This window comes from Choloepus didactylus, chromosome 4, assembly GCF_015220235.1.
Source record: "Choloepus didactylus isolate mChoDid1 chromosome 4, mChoDid1.pri, whole genome shotgun sequence".
Taxonomy (NCBI): Eukaryota; Metazoa; Chordata; class Mammalia; order Pilosa; family Megalonychidae; genus Choloepus; species Choloepus didactylus.
The window spans coordinates 107,530,215-107,545,859 of NC_051310.1; the positions used below are offsets into that span (position 1 = coordinate 107,530,215).

The following is a 15,645-nucleotide window of genomic DNA, read 5'->3' on the forward strand; positions in this document are numbered from 1 at the left end:
AGTAAGAAGGAACGATGTCGTGAAACATATGACAACATGGATGAACCTTGAAGACATAATGCTGAGCGAAATAAGCCAGGCACAAAAAGAGAAATATTATATGCTACCACTAATGTGAACTTTGAAAAATGTAAAACAAATGGTTTATAATGTAGAATGTAGGGGAACTAGCAGTAGAGAGCAATTAAGGAAGGGGGAACAATAATCCAGGAAGAACAGATAAGCTATTTAACGTTCTGGGGATGCCCAGAAATGACTATGGTCTGTTAATTTCTGATGGTTGTAGTAGGAACAAGTTCACTGAAATGTTGCTATATTATGTAACTTTCTTGGGGTAAAGTAGGAACATGTTGGAAGTTAAGCAGTTATCTTAGGTTAGTTGTCTTTTTCTTACTCCCTTGCTATGGTCTCTTTGAAATGCTCTTTTATTGTATGTTTGTTTTCTTTTTAACTTTTTTTTTTTTCATACAGGTGATTTGAAAAAAAAAGGGAAAGTTAAAAAAAAAAAAAAAAAAAAAAAAGAAAAAAGACAAACAAGGGAAAAAAAAAAAAAAAAAAATGAGATGTGGTGCCCCCTTGAGGAGCCTGTGGAGAATGCAGGGGTATTCGCCTACCCCACCTCCATGGTTGCTAACATGACCACAGACATAGGGGACTGGTGGTTTGATGGGTTGAGCCCTCTACCATAGGTTTTACCCTTGGGAAGACGGTTGCTGCAAAGGAGAGGCTAGGCCTCCCTGTATTTGTGCCTAAGAGTCTCCTCCTGAATGCCTCTTTGTTGCTCAGATGTGGCCCTCTCTCTCTGGCTAAGCCAACTTGAAAGGTGAAATCACTGCCCTCCCCCCTACGTGGGATCAGACACCCAGGGAAGTGAATCTCCCTGGCAACGTGGAATATGACTCCCAGGGAGGAATGTAGACCTGGCACCGTGGGACGGAGAACATCTTCTTGACCAAAAGGGGGATGTGAAAGGAAATGAAATAAGCTTCAGTGGCAGAGAGATTCCAAAAGGAGCCGAGAGGTCACTCTGGTGGGCACTCTTATGCACACTTTAGACAACCCTTTTTTAGGTTCTAAAGAATTGGGGTAGCTGGTGGTGGATACCTGAAACTATCAAACTACAACCCAGAACCCATGAATCTCGAAGACAGTTGTATAAAAATGTAGCTTATGAGGGGTGACAATGGGATTGGGAAAGCCATAAGGACCAAACACCACTTTGTCTAGTTTATGGATGGATGTGTAGAAAAGTAGGAGAAGGAAACAAACAGACAAAGGTACCCAGTGTTCTTTTTTACTTCAATTGCTCTTTTTCACTCTAATTATTATTCTTGTTATTTTTGTGTGTGTGCTAATGAAGGTGTCAGGGATTGATTTAGGTGATGAATGTACAACTATGTAATGGTACTGTAAACAATCGAAAGTACAATTTGTTTTGTATGACTGCGTGGTATGTGAATATATCTCAATAAAATGATGATTAAAAAAAAAAAAAAAAAAACTGAATGAAGATGAAAATCAATAACATGAGGAGGACTGCAAAATCAATAATGTGGAGGACTGCAAAATTCACAAATTTATGAAGGTTAAATACCACACTCTTAAACACTGAGTGGGTCAATGAAGAAATTGTAAGAGAAATCTTATCTCAAGACAAATGAAAATGAGAACACAATATATCAAAATTTATGGGATACAGCAAAGGGAGTGCAAAGAGGGAAATTTATTGCCCTAAACGCCTATATTAAAAAAGAAGAAAGAGCTAAAATTGAAGACCTACCTGCATACCTGGAGGAACTAGAGAAAGAAAAGCAAACTAATCCCAAAGCGAACAGAAGGAAAGAAACAAGATTATAGAGCAGAAACAAATGAAACAGAATAAAAATAAAACAATAGAGTATCAACAAAACCAGAAGTTGGTTCTTTCAGAAAATCAGTACAATTGACAAACCCTTAGCTAGAGTAAAAAAAAGAGAGAAGATGGAAATAAATAAAATAAGAAATGAGAGAGGGGCATTAATATTGACCTCACAGAAACAAAAAGATCATAAGAGGATATTATGAGCAACTGTATGCCAACAAACTAGACAACCTAGATGAAATGGATGAATTCCTAGAAACAGATGAACAACCTACACTGACTCTAGAAGACATAGACAGCAAGAAACCAATCACAAGTAAAGAGATTGAGTCAGTCATCAAAAACCTCCCTACAAATAAAAGCCCAGAACCAGATGACTTCACAGGTGAATTCTACCAACCATTCCAAGAAGAATTAGCAGCAATCCTGCTCAAATGCTTTAAAAGAATTGAAGAGAAGGGAAAGCTACCTAACTCATTCTGTGAAGCCAACATCATTGTAATACCAAAGCCAGACAAAGATACTACAAGAAAAAGAAAATTACAGACCAATTTCTCTAATGTATATAGATGTGAAAATCCTCAACAAAATACTAGCAAATCAAATGCAACAGCATGTAAAATAATCATACACTATGAGCAAGTGAGTTTTATCCTAGGTGGGCAAGGGTGGTTTAACACAAGAAAATCAAATTAATGTAACATACCACATTAACAAATTAAAGGCAAAAAGCCACATGATCATCTCAATTGATGTGGAAAAGACATTTGACAAAATCCAGCATCCTTTCTTGATAAAAACACTTTGAAAGATAGGAATAGAAGGAAACTTCCTCAATATGACTAACCTCATATATGAAAAACCCACAGCTAGCATCATATTCAATGGTGAAAGACTGAAAGCTTTCCCTCTAAGATCTGAAACAAGGCAAAGATGCCCAATGTCAACACTGTTATTCAACATTGTGCTGGAAGCACAGACCTACTAATAAATTATTTCAGCAAAGTGATGGAATACATGATCAAAACATAAAAATTGGTAATGTTTCTATACACTAGTAATGAGCAATCTGAGGAGGAAAGCAAGAAAAAAATTCCATTTATAATAGCAACTAAAAGAATCAAATATCTAGGAATAAATTTAACCAAGGATGTCGAGGACCTATACACAGAAAACTACAAAACACTGCTAAAAGAAATAAAGGAAGACCTAAATAAATGGAAGGACATTCCATGCTCATGGATTGGAAGACAAAATATAGCTAAGATGTCAATTCTACCTGACTTTATTTAGATTCAATGCAATCCCAGTTGAAATTCTAATACCTACTTTGCGGAAATGGGAAAACCTATCATCAAATTTATTTGGAATTTATTTGAATAGCCAAAAAACATCTTGAGAAAGAAAAAACGAAGTTAGAGGACTCACACTTCCTGACTTTAAAGCATATACAAAGCTACAGTGGTGAAAACAGCATGGTTACTGGCATGAGGATAGATATATTGACCAACGGAAGTGAACTGAGAGTTCAGAAATAGACCCTCACATTTATGGTCAATTAATTCTGATAGGGCTGCCAAGTCCATTCAACAGGGACAGAACATTCTCTTCAATAACTGGTGTTGGGAGAACTGGATATCCATAACCAAAAGAATGAAAGAGGACCCACATCTAACAAGTTATTAAAAAATTAACTCAAAACAGATAAAAAACGTAAACATTAGAAGCTAGTACCATAAAACGCCTAGAAGAAAATGTAGGAAAACATCTTCAAGATCTTATGGTACGACCTGGTTCCTCAGACCTTACACCCAAAGTGCAAGCAGTGAAAGAAGAAATAGATAAATGGGATCTCAAAATTGAATACTTTTGTATTTCAAAGGTCAAGAAAGTGAAAAGGCAGTCTACTCAATGGGAGAAAATATTGGGAAATTAAATATAAATATTATGCCCAAAATATATAAATAAAACCTACAACTCAACAATAAAAGACAAACAACCATTTTTTAAAATGGGCAAAAGACTTGAATAGACACTTTTCCAAAGCAGAAATACAAATGGCTAAAAACTACATGATAAGAAGGTCAACATCACTATTGATTAGGGAAGCAGAAATCAAAATGCAATGAGGTATCATTTCACACCTACTAGAAAGGCCATTATCAAAAACAAAACAAAACAAAACAAAAAACTAAAAGTGCTGGAGAGGATGTGGAGAAATAGGAATACTTATTCACTTTTGGTGGGAATGTAGAATTGTGCAGCTGCTTTGGAAGGCAGTTTGGTGGTTCCTTAGGGAGCCAAGTATAGACCTGCCATATGGCCCAGCAACCCCATTACTAGGTATATACTCAGAAGACTTGAAAACAGGAATGCAGACAGATATTTGCACACTGATGTTCACAGCGGCATTATTCACGATTGCCAAAAGATGAAAATAGCCCAGGTGTCCATAAACTGAAGAGTGGATAAACAAACTGTGGTGTATATATATATATACACACACACACACACACACGCACACACACACACAATGGAATATTACACAGCTTTAAGAAGGAATGAAGTTCTCATGCATGCAACAATATGCATGAATCTTGACGGCATTATTTTGAGCCAAATAAGCCAGACACAAAAGGACAAATACTGTATGGTCTCACTAATATGAACTAATTATAATGAGCAAACTCTGGGAATGAAAATCTAGAGTATAGGTTACCAGGAGACAGAAAGAGATTAGAGAACAGGCAGATGATGCTTAAGGTGTACAGAGTGTTTAATAAGGTTTACTGTAAATGTTTGGAAATGGATAGAGGTAATGGTAGCACAATAGTGTAAGTATAATTAACAGTTTTGCATTCATGCTTAAAAGGGGAAGTCTAGGGTTGTATATGTGACTAGAAGGAAAGCAAGAGAATAAAACACAGGAGTGTATAACATAGCTAAACCCGTTATGGATGATGACTGTCGTTAATTGTACAAATATAGGAAAGTTCTTACATGACTAGAACAAAAGTACATCACATTACAAGGTGTTAATAATACGGTAGTATTTGGGGAAAAATACAATTAATGCAAACTAAGGATGACAGTTAACAATAACATTGTAATAATCTTTCATCAATTGTAACAAGGGTACTAAACCAAAATAAGTGTCAATAATAGGGGGGTTTAAGGGGTATGGGACATTTCTATTATTTGGAACAATGAGAATATGTCAAAACAATTGTGGTGCTGAATGCATAATTCAGTGATTATACCAAAAGCCACTGATTGTATACTTTGGATGGTTTGTATAGCATGTGAAAAAAACAGTTAAAAAAAAAAATTAAAAAAATGGGAGTGTTTGTTGAGCATGCTACCCTGCAATAATAGAAATTAAAAAAATAATAAATTAGGATCTTCGGTACTACTTTAGCCTGGTCTATTGGTATAGATTTCTTTTGAACATTTTTTTTTCAGCTGAAATAAAGATATTGGAACCAAGGGCTCCTCTTCATCTTGGGGTTCTATTCCTTCCTAATGCCTTGGTACCTACTGTCCCCAGCCTTGCATATAAGACTGATCAACATTCCAGTACAAAAATTTCTCTCAAATGACTAAGGATAAAATGTACAGCCCCCAAATGCCAAATGGAATATATCTAGGCACTAGATTTCGAAAATTAATAGTAGTTTTACCTCCAGCTTTTCATTATAAAATTCTCTTGTGGTGTAATTTAGTGTAGCACGATTTGTGTTTTCTCCTACAAGCCTTTTACTGTCATTATTTTCTTCATTGACAATACCAGGTTTTTTCCCTTTGGTATCTAGCAGATACTGGAATTGCTTCTTCCTGTAGAAAGACAGCAAAGAGATTTAGAGAGTTATTTATCAAACTTAATGAAATATGTCTACTTTCTGTTGACTTTAGAGGGGAGTATGTTTTTTTGAACATCTGTTTTATGTGTTTGAGTTTATTATTTATTTGAGCTTCATCCAGTACCCCAATCTTCCTCCTAATTAAGCTACTTGATCTAATTCTTTTGTTTCATAACTACTAATCATCAACATAAACATGTCTCAAGCATTTCTAAAGCGGAAAAACTCTATCTTAAAAAAATCAGTAAAAAATCAAATTGCAGAGCACGAAACAACCCAATTAAAAATGTCTTTATATCCCATAAAATGTGTTGATTACCTCTTATAAATCACACAAATAGTTCATAATTCCATTATGCAGCTCAGTAGTATTACTCATAGCTAGAAAATGGAATGGAACACTGGTTTAAGTTAAGGCAAACAAAACAAAATAAACAAACCCCCCCCAAACCTCTAACTTTAAGCATGTCAGAACAAGATTCTAGGAGGAGGTAAATAATAAAAGAGGATGCTTCCTTTGATTATGAAGAAGGACATACAGAGGGTTCAGGGTAACACTTAAAAGCCCATAAGCCTAGAATTCCAGAGGATTACAACTAATCCTCCATGAAGGTTTCCACCACTTAGGGTAAACTGTTACCACTACTTGACTGTGAACTGAAGATTGGGAGCAAAAGAAGAATATATCTTTAAAAAATTTTCTTCTTTTTTCTGATTTAAATGTATAACACAATCATTTTAGAAATTTTGAAAAGTATAAAGACAAATAGATAAAAAGCACCCATCATTCTATATAAATCTAGAACCCTGGTCATATTTGATACATTTCTTTCAGGACTTTTCCATGAATTTTTGAAAAATGTTATGCTTATACTAAATATCCAATTTTTATACAGATTTAATTTAATATTACACAGTAAGCATTTTCTATGTCATTTACATTAATAATTTTAACAGATGAATACAATTCAATAGTGATATAGATCATAATTAACCTAATCAATTTCCATTTATTGGACATTTAGGTAGCATAGCTTCTTCACTTTTGCAAAGAGAAGTAACATACAGATCTTTATCTGCGTTTATTTTCTTAATATTTTAGATTACGAAAGCAAAGCACAGCAAATTTTATATCACCTGCATTAACATTTTTTAATCTTCATTTTATTGAGATATATTCACATACCACACAGTCATACAAAACAAATCGTACATTCATTTCTTCAGAGTACCATTACATAGTTGTGCATTCATCACCTAAATCAATCCCTGACACCTTCATTAGCACACACACAAAAATAACAAGAATAATAATTAAAGTAAAAAAGAGCAATTGAAGTAAAAAAGAACACTGGGTACCTTTGTCTGTTTGTTTGTTTGTTTCCTTTCCCTATCTTTCTACTCATCCATCCATAAACTAGACAAAGGGGAGTGTGGTCCTTATGGCTTTCCCAATCCCACTGTCACCCATCATAAGCTACATTTTTATACAATTGTCTTTGAGAAGCATGGGTTCTGGGTTGTAGTTTGATAGTTTCAGGTATCCACCACCAGCTACACCAATTCTTTAGAACCTAAAAAGGGTTGTCTAAATTGTGCGTAAGAGTGCCCACCAGAGTGACCTCTCGGCTCCTTTTGGAATCTCTCTGCCACTGAAGCTTATTTCATTTCCTTTCACATCCCCCTTTTGGTCAAGAAGATGTTCTCCGTCCCACGATGCCAGGTCTACATTCCTCCCCGGGAGTCATATTCCACGTTGCCAGGGAGATTCACTCCCCTGGGTGTCTGATCCCATGTAGGGGGGAGGGCAGTGATTTCAGCTTTCAAGTTGGCTTAGCTAGAGAGAGAGGGCCACATCTGAGCAACAAAGAGGCATTCGGGAGGAGGCTCTTAGGCACAACCATAGGGAGGCCTAGCCTCTCCTTTGCAGCAACCGTCTTCCCAAGGGTAAAACTTATGGTAGAGGGCTCAACCCATCAAACCACCAGTCCCCTATGTCTGTGGTCATGTTAGCAACCATGGAGGTGGGGTAGGCGAATAACCCTGCATTCTCCACAGGCTCCTCAAGGGGGCACTACATATTTTCTTCCTTGTCTTTTTTCTTTTTTAACCTTTCTTTTTTAAATCAACTGTATGAAAAAAAATTAAAAACAAAAACAAACAAACAAACAAACATACAATAAAAGAACATTTAAAAGAGACCATAACAAGGGAGTAAGAAAAAGACAACTAACCTAAGATAACTGCTTTACTTCCAACCTGTTCCTACTTTACCCCAAGAAAGTTACCTAATATAGCAACATTTCTGTGAACTTGTTCCTACTATATCCATCAGAAATTAACAGTCCATAGTCATTCCTGGGCATCCCCAGAACGTTAATTAGCTTATCTGTTCTTCTTGGATTATTGTTCCCCCTTCCTTAATTGCTCTCTATTGCTAGCTCCCCTACATTCTACATTATAAACCATTTGTTTTACATTTTTCAAAGTTCACATTAGTGGTAGCATATAATATTTCTCTTTTTGTGCCTGGCTTATTTCGCTCAGCATTATGTCTTCAAGGTTCATCCATGTTGTCATCTGTTTCACGAGATCGTTCCTTCTTACTGCTGTGTAGTATTCCATCGTGTGTATGTACCACATTTTATTTATCCACTCATCTGTTGAAGGACATTTGGGTTGTTTCCATCTCTTGGCAATTGTGAATAATGCTGCTATGAACATTGGCGTGCAGATATCTGTTCGTGTCACTGCTTTCCGATCTTCCGGGTATATACCGAGAAGTGCAATTGCTGGATCGAATGGTAACTCTATATCTAGTTTTCTAAGGAACTGCCAGACTGACTTCCAGAGTGGCTGAACCATTATACAGTCCCACCAACAATGAATAAGAGTTCCAATTTCTCCACATGCCCTCCAGCATTTGTAGTTTCCTGTTTGTTTAATGGCAGCCACTCTAATCCGTGTTAGATGGTATCTCATTGTGGTCTTAATTTGCATCTCTCTAATAGCTAGTGAAGCAGAACATTTTTTCTTGTGTTTCTTGGACATTTGTATTTCCTCTTCAGAGAACTGTCTTTTCACATCTTTTGCTCATTTTATAATTGGGCTGTCTGTACTATTGTCATTGAGTTGTAGGATTTCCTTATGTATGCAAGATATCAGTCCTTTGTCACATACATGGTTTCCAAATTTTTTTTCCCATTCAGTTGGCTGCCTCTTTACCTTTTTGAGAAATTCCTTTGAGGTGCAGAAACTTCTAAGCTTGAGGAGTTTCCATTTATCTATTTTTTCCTTTGTTGCTTGTGCTTTGGGTGTAAAGTCTAGGAAGTGGCCGCCTAATACAAGGTCTTGAAGATATTTTCCTACATTATCTTCTAGGAGTTTTATGGTACTGTCTTTTATATTGAGGTCTTTGATCCACTTTGAGTTAATTTTTGTGTAGGGGGTGAGGTAGGGGTCCTCTTTCATTCTTTTGGATATGGATATCCAACTCTTCAGCCCCATTTGTTGAAAAGACCATTATGACTCAGTTCAGTGACTATGGGGGCCTTATCAAAGATCAGACGGCCATAGATCTGAGGGTCTATCTCTGAATTCTCAGTTTCATTCCATTGATCTATATGTCTGTCTTTGTGGCAGTACCATGCTGTTTTGACTACTGTGGCTTTATAATAAGCTTCAAAGTCAGGGAGTGTAAGTCCTCCCACTTGGTTTTTCTTTTTTAGAGTGCCTTTAGCAATTCGCGGCATCTTCCCTTTCCAAATAAATTTGATAACTAGCTTTCCCAAGTCTCCAAAGTAGGTTGTTGGAATTTTGATTGGGATTGCATTGAATCTGTAGATGAGTTTGGGTAGAATTGACATCTTAATGACATTTAGCCTTCCTATCCATGAACATGGAATATTTTTCCATCTTTACGGTCCCCTTCTATTTCTTTTAGTAGAGTTATGTAGTTTTCTTTGTATAGGTCTTTTACATGTTTGGTTAAGTTTATTCCTAGGTACTTGATTTTTTTAGTTACTATTGAAAATGGTATCTTTTTCTTGAGTGTCTCTTCAGTTTGATCATTTCTAGCATATAGAAACATTACTGAATTATGTGCATTAATCTTGTATCACGCTACTTTGCTAAATTTGTTTATTAGCTCTAGTAGCTGTATCATCGATTTCTCAGGGTTTTCCAGATATAAGATCATATCATCTGCAAACAATGACAGTTTTACTTCTTCTTTTCCAATTTGGATGCCTTTTATTTCTTTGTCTTGCCGGATTGCCCTGGCTAGCATTTCCAGCACAGTGTTGAATAACAGTGGTGACAGAGGGCATCCTTGTCTTGTTCCTGATCTTAGAGGGAAGGCTTTCAGTCTCTCACCATTGATTACTATGCTGGCTGTGGGTTTTTCATATATGCTCTTTATCATATTAAGGAAGTTTCCTTCAATTCCTACCTTTTGAAGTGTTTTTATCAAAAACAGATGTTGGATTTTGTCAAATGATTTTCCAGCATCTATTGAGATGATCATTTGATTTTTCCCTTTCGAATTTTTAATGTGTTGTAATACATTGATTGATTTTCTTATGTTGAACCATCCTTGCATGCCTGGAATGAACCCCACTTGGTCATAGTGTATGATTTTTTTAATGTGTCTTTGGATTCTATTTGCAAGTATTTTGTTGAGGATTTTTGCATCTATATTCATTAGGGAGATTGGCCGATAGTTTTCCTTTTTTGTAGCATCTTTGCCTGGTTTTGGTATTAGATTGATGTTAGCTTCATAAAATGAGTTAGGTAGTGTTCCATTTTCTTCAATGTTTTGAAAGAGTTTGAGTAAGATTGGTGTCAGTTCTTTCTGGAAAGTTTGGTAGAATTCCCCTGTGAAGCCATCTGGCCCTGGGCATTTATTTGTGGGAAGATTTTTGATGACTGATTGGATCTCTTTGCTTGTGATGGGTTGATTGAGGTCTTCTATTTCTTCTCTGGTCAGTCTAGGTTGTTCATATGTTTCCAGGAAATTGTCCATTTCCTCTACATTATCCAGTTTGTTGCCATACAGTTGTTCATAGTATCCTCTTATAATTTTTTTAATTTCTTCAGGATCTGCAGTTATGTCACCTTTTTCATTCATTATTTTGTTTATGTAGGTCTTCTCTCTTTTTGATTTTGTCAGTCTAGCTAGGGGCTTGTCAATCTTGTTGATCTTCTCAAAGAACCAACTTTTGGTGATATTTATCCTCTCTATTGTTTTTTTGTTCTCCATGTCATTTATTTCTGCTTTAATCCCTATTATTTCTTTTCTTCTACTTGGATTAGGATTGGTTTGCTGTTCATTTTCTAGGTTCTTCAGTTGATGCATTAGTTCTTTGATTTTGGCTCTTTCTTCCTTTTTAATATATGCGTTTAGTGCTATAAATTTCCTCCTCAGCACTGCTTTTGCTGCATCCCATAGGTTTTGGTATGTTGTGTTCTCATTTTCATTCGTCTCTATATATTTAGCAATTTCTCTTGCTATTTCTTCTTTAACCCACTGATTGTTTAGGAGTGTGTTGTTTAACCTCCAGGTATTTGTGAATTTTCTAAGTCTCTGATGGTTATTGACTTCTAATTGTATTCCATTGTGGTCAGAGAATGTGCTTTGAATAATTTCAATCTTTTTAAATTTATTGAGGCTTGCTTTATGTCCCAGCATATGATCTATTCTGGAGAAAGTTCTGTGAGCACTAGAAAAGTATGTGCATCTGGTGATTTGGTATGTAATGTTCTGTATACGTCTGTTAAATCTAATTCATTGATCAGATGGTTTAGGTTTTCAATTTCCTTATTGGTATTCTGTCTGGTTGATCTATCTATAGGAGAGAGTGATGTGTTGAAGTCTCCCACAATTATTGTGGAAACATCAATTGCTTCCTTTAGTTTTGCCAGTGTTTCTCTCATGTATTTTGTGGCACCTTGATTGGGTGCATAGACATTTAAGATTGTTATTTCTTCTTGTTGAATTGCCCCTTTTATTAGTATGTAGTGGCTTTCTTTGTCTCTCAAAACAACCCTGCATTTAAAGTCTATTTTATCTGAGATTAATATTGCTACACCTGCTTTCTTTTGGCTGTAGCTTGCATGAAATATTTTTTTCCATCCTTCCACTTTCAATTTCTTTGTGTCCCTGTTTCTAAGATGAGTCTCTTGTATGCAACATATTGATGGTTCATTTTTTTTGATCCATTCTGCGAATCTATATCTTTTAATTGGGGAGTTTAATCCATTTACGTTCAATGTTATAACCACAAAGGCATTCCTTGAATCAGCCATCTTATCCTTTGGTTTATGTTTGTCATATATATTTTTCCCCTCTCTCTATTAATATCCTTTATTGTACCTGTATCGAATCTCTTTAGTACTGAACCTTTCTCCAAGTCTCTCTGTCCTTTCTTTGTTTCTCTATCTGTAGGGCTCCCTTTAGTATCTCCAGTAGGGCAGGTCTCTTGTTAGCAAATTCTCTCAGCATTTGTTTGTCTGTGAAAAATTTAAGCTCTCCCTCAAATTTGAAGGAGAGCTTTGCTGGATAAAGTGTTCTTGGTTGGAAATTTTTCTCACTCAGAATTTTAAATATATCGTGCCACTGCCTTCCTGCCTCCATGATGGCTGCTGAGTAGTCACTACTTAGTTGTATGCTGTTTCCTTTGTATGTGGTAAATTGCTTTTCTCTTGCTGCTTTCAGAACTTGCTCCTTCTCTTCTGTGTTTGACAGTGTGATCAGAATATGTCTCGGAGTGGGTTTATTTGGATTTATTCTATTTGGAGTTCGCTGGGAATTTATCCTTTGTGTATTTATGGTGCTTAGGAGATTTGGGAAGTTTTCCTCAACAATTTCTTTGAATACTCTTCCTAGACCTTTACCCTTTTCTTCCCCTTCTGGAACACCAATGAGTCTTATGTTCGGATGTTTTATATTATCTATCATATCCCTGAGGTCCGTTTCGATTTTTTTGATTTTTTTCCCCATTCTTTCTTTTATGCTTTCATTTTCCATTCTGTCATCTTCCAGGTCACTGACTCATTGTTCAACTTCCTCTAGTCTTGTACTATGAATGTCCAGAAACTTTTTAATTTGGTCAACAGTTTCTTTAATTTCCATAAGATCATCTATTTTTTTATTTAGTCTTGCAATGTCTTCTTTATGCTCTTATAGGGTCTTCTTGATATCCTTTGTATCCCGTACTATGGTCTCATTGTTCATCTTTAGTTCTTTGAGTAGCTGCTCTAGGTGCTGTGTCTCTTCTGATCTTTTGATTTGGGTGCTTGGGCTTGGGTTATCCATATCGTCTGGTTTTTTCATATGCTTTATAATTTTCTGTTGTTTTTGGCCTCTTGGCATTTGCTGAACTTGATAGGGTTCTTTTAGGATTTGTAGACCAATTGAAGTCCTTATCTCTAATTTATCAGATCTACAGCTTCATGGAGTACACTTTCTCTAACTAACCAGCAGGTGGCGTCCACGAGCCACCTGTTCTCCACAAGCCAGTTCTCCCCTGCTTTGCCTTTGTGGTGAGTGGGGGAGTGAGACTTGTGGGGTCAATTGGTGTACCAAGCTTGCGTGTGTAGTTGGTGTTGCCCGCCCTGTATATGGGGCGTGTTTCTGGGCGGTCAGGAGGGAGGGGTGGCTCTAACAATCAAATCTCCCTGTTGATCCTGGAGTTTTAAAGCTGCTGCAATAGTCTAATCCTTCAGTTCAGTCCTGCCAGAGTTTGTCTCTGCCACTGACCCACAAGTCCTTGGTATTGGCGTATGGCTCCTGAGACTTGCGAGTGGGTCCCTCTTCCAGGCCGTGCACCCCCTGGTCCTCTGTTGAGGGATGACTGTGCTATGTCACAGGTGAGTGCCGTCCCCCCAGGGCCGTTCTGGGCTGCTGGGCTGTGTAGGGAGGCTCCCAGTCTGCTGAAATGATGGCTGAATGGGGCTTTGTTAATTCACACTGCTCCACCTTCCCAACTCTGGGACAATCAGCTGAGGCTGCAGGGAAGGCTAATGTCCACGCCCAGTTTTATGGTGTGTGCCTGTTATTTGAAGAACTTCCGTCACACTGGGTTCTCTGGGGCAGCTCTGGGCTATGGGGCTGACGATGGGCAGGAGTGTTTCCTTTCCACCAGGATGATGGCTGTGAGTGGACACCCCCCTTTTCTTGGGAAGTTGTGGTGTTTAGTCAATTTTCTCAGCCACTGGATTATTGCCTTTTGTCTCAGAGCTCTCTTAGTTCTGCTCTTGTCTTGACCTGCCCAAATTGCAAGTCTTTGAAGCTTTCTGTATTGGGCTTCTTAGAGTAATTTGTTTTAGAAAAAGAAAAATGGATTAAAAAAACAAAAAAAACAAAAAGGGCCCTCCTCACTGATCTAATGGGTTATTGAAATGCTAAGAGACAAAGCAATTAAGGCCATTAAGGAAAGGTCCACAGGGCAGAGAGATCAGCTTTGCTTCGGGATTTGCATATGAGCCTCAGGGCCTGAGCTCTGCCCTTCCCCTTTCTATGTTCACCAGAACTCCAAAAATCCTCCGCTTTTACTTTGGAGTTTTTCGTGCTGTTTTCTTCTATGTCTGTCTCCTCTCTGCTGGGCTGGCTGCTCTCAGATTCTCTGGTGTCTGGTCTCAGTCTATCTATGGTTGGAGTTTGGATCAGTAGAATGAGTTTCCGATAAGGGCTGCCACTGCAGTTCTCCTTTCTCCTTCCCAGAGCTGACAGCTCCTCCTCCCACGGGACTGAGCCTGGCAGGGAGGGATGTGGGTCCCCTGGCCACAAAAACTTACAGATTTCGCTGATCTCAGCAGTTCCACGTTTTCATGAGTGTTGTATGAAGTATGCCCAAAGTCAGATTGCTCTGTGGTGTCCAGTCCATGCAGTTCCTGGCTTTCTGCCTACTTTCCTGGAGGAGTAACTAAAACATACAGCTCACCAGTCTGCCATCTTGCCCCGCCTCCTGTATTAACATTTTAAACAATCCACTTTTCATTAATTTGGTTTTTAACTTCATTATTTCTTTCTCTCAAGCTTCTTCAGGAAAATTTCACTATTTTTCTAACTTCTTGAGATAAATGTTTAGCACTTTCATTTTCAGTCTTTATTCTTTCCTATTACACCCATTTGAAGACTAACATGTTTCTATTTACACCTCTTTACCTTGATCCCACACGTTTTGAAATGTAGTATGTTTATTATATTTCAGTTCCAGGTAGTTTCGAATTTCCATTATGAAATTTTCTTTAACCTGTGGTTTATTTAGAAACATGTTTTTTTCATTTCCAAATATATGGGTATTTCCTGGTCATCATTTTGTAATTGAGTTAAAACTTTTTGCATTGTGGTCAGAAAACATGGCCATGTGATTTCAATCCTTTGGAATCTGTTGACATTTGCAGTAGATTGATTTGAGGTAGAATGATTACATTGATGGTCCTAATTAATGGATTCCCTGTATCCATGACCTTTGCAAAGTGCTTTTGCAGCTAGGTAAAGTCTACTTTCCAGTCCCTTAAATCTTGTTCTTGTGACTTGCTTTGGCCAACAGAATGTGGGTATAGTGATAATGTGTCTGTTTTTAGTCTAGGTTTCAAGAGGCTTTGCATATTTCCATTCTCTCTTGGAACCCTGCCTCTGCCATGAGCACAGTCCATCTCTGGAGTATCCAATTCCCAAACAAGTAAGTGAGACCAGGCTGGATCAATAGCGCCACCTACCCAACCCACAGGTGACTGCAAAGGGCATGAGCACCCCGGCTGAGGGCAGAAGAGTCACACAGCTGACCTGCAGGCTGATGGGGGAAATAAATGCTTCTTTTTTAAGTCATAAAGTTTGGGGTTATTTGTTACACAGCAATAGCTTAGTGACAGGCATAATCACTGATAAAGCAGTATTTAGGTTTAAATCTACCTACAGTT

General features: G+C 37.4%; 1 protein-coding gene across 2 annotated transcripts in view; it reads right to left on the reverse strand.

Moving 5' to 3' along the window:
• LRRC49 (leucine rich repeat containing 49) overlaps positions 1 to 15,645 on the reverse strand; it is a 256,724-nt gene that overhangs the window by 33,848 nt on the left and 207,231 nt on the right. For both annotated transcript variants that reach the window (XM_037833528.1, XM_037833529.1), the window contains exon 15: positions 5,542 to 5,695. In XM_037833528.1, the coding sequence (XP_037689456.1) occupies positions 5,542 to 5,695 (154 nt within the window). The remainder of the gene's footprint in view (positions 1 to 5,541; positions 5,696 to 15,645) is intronic.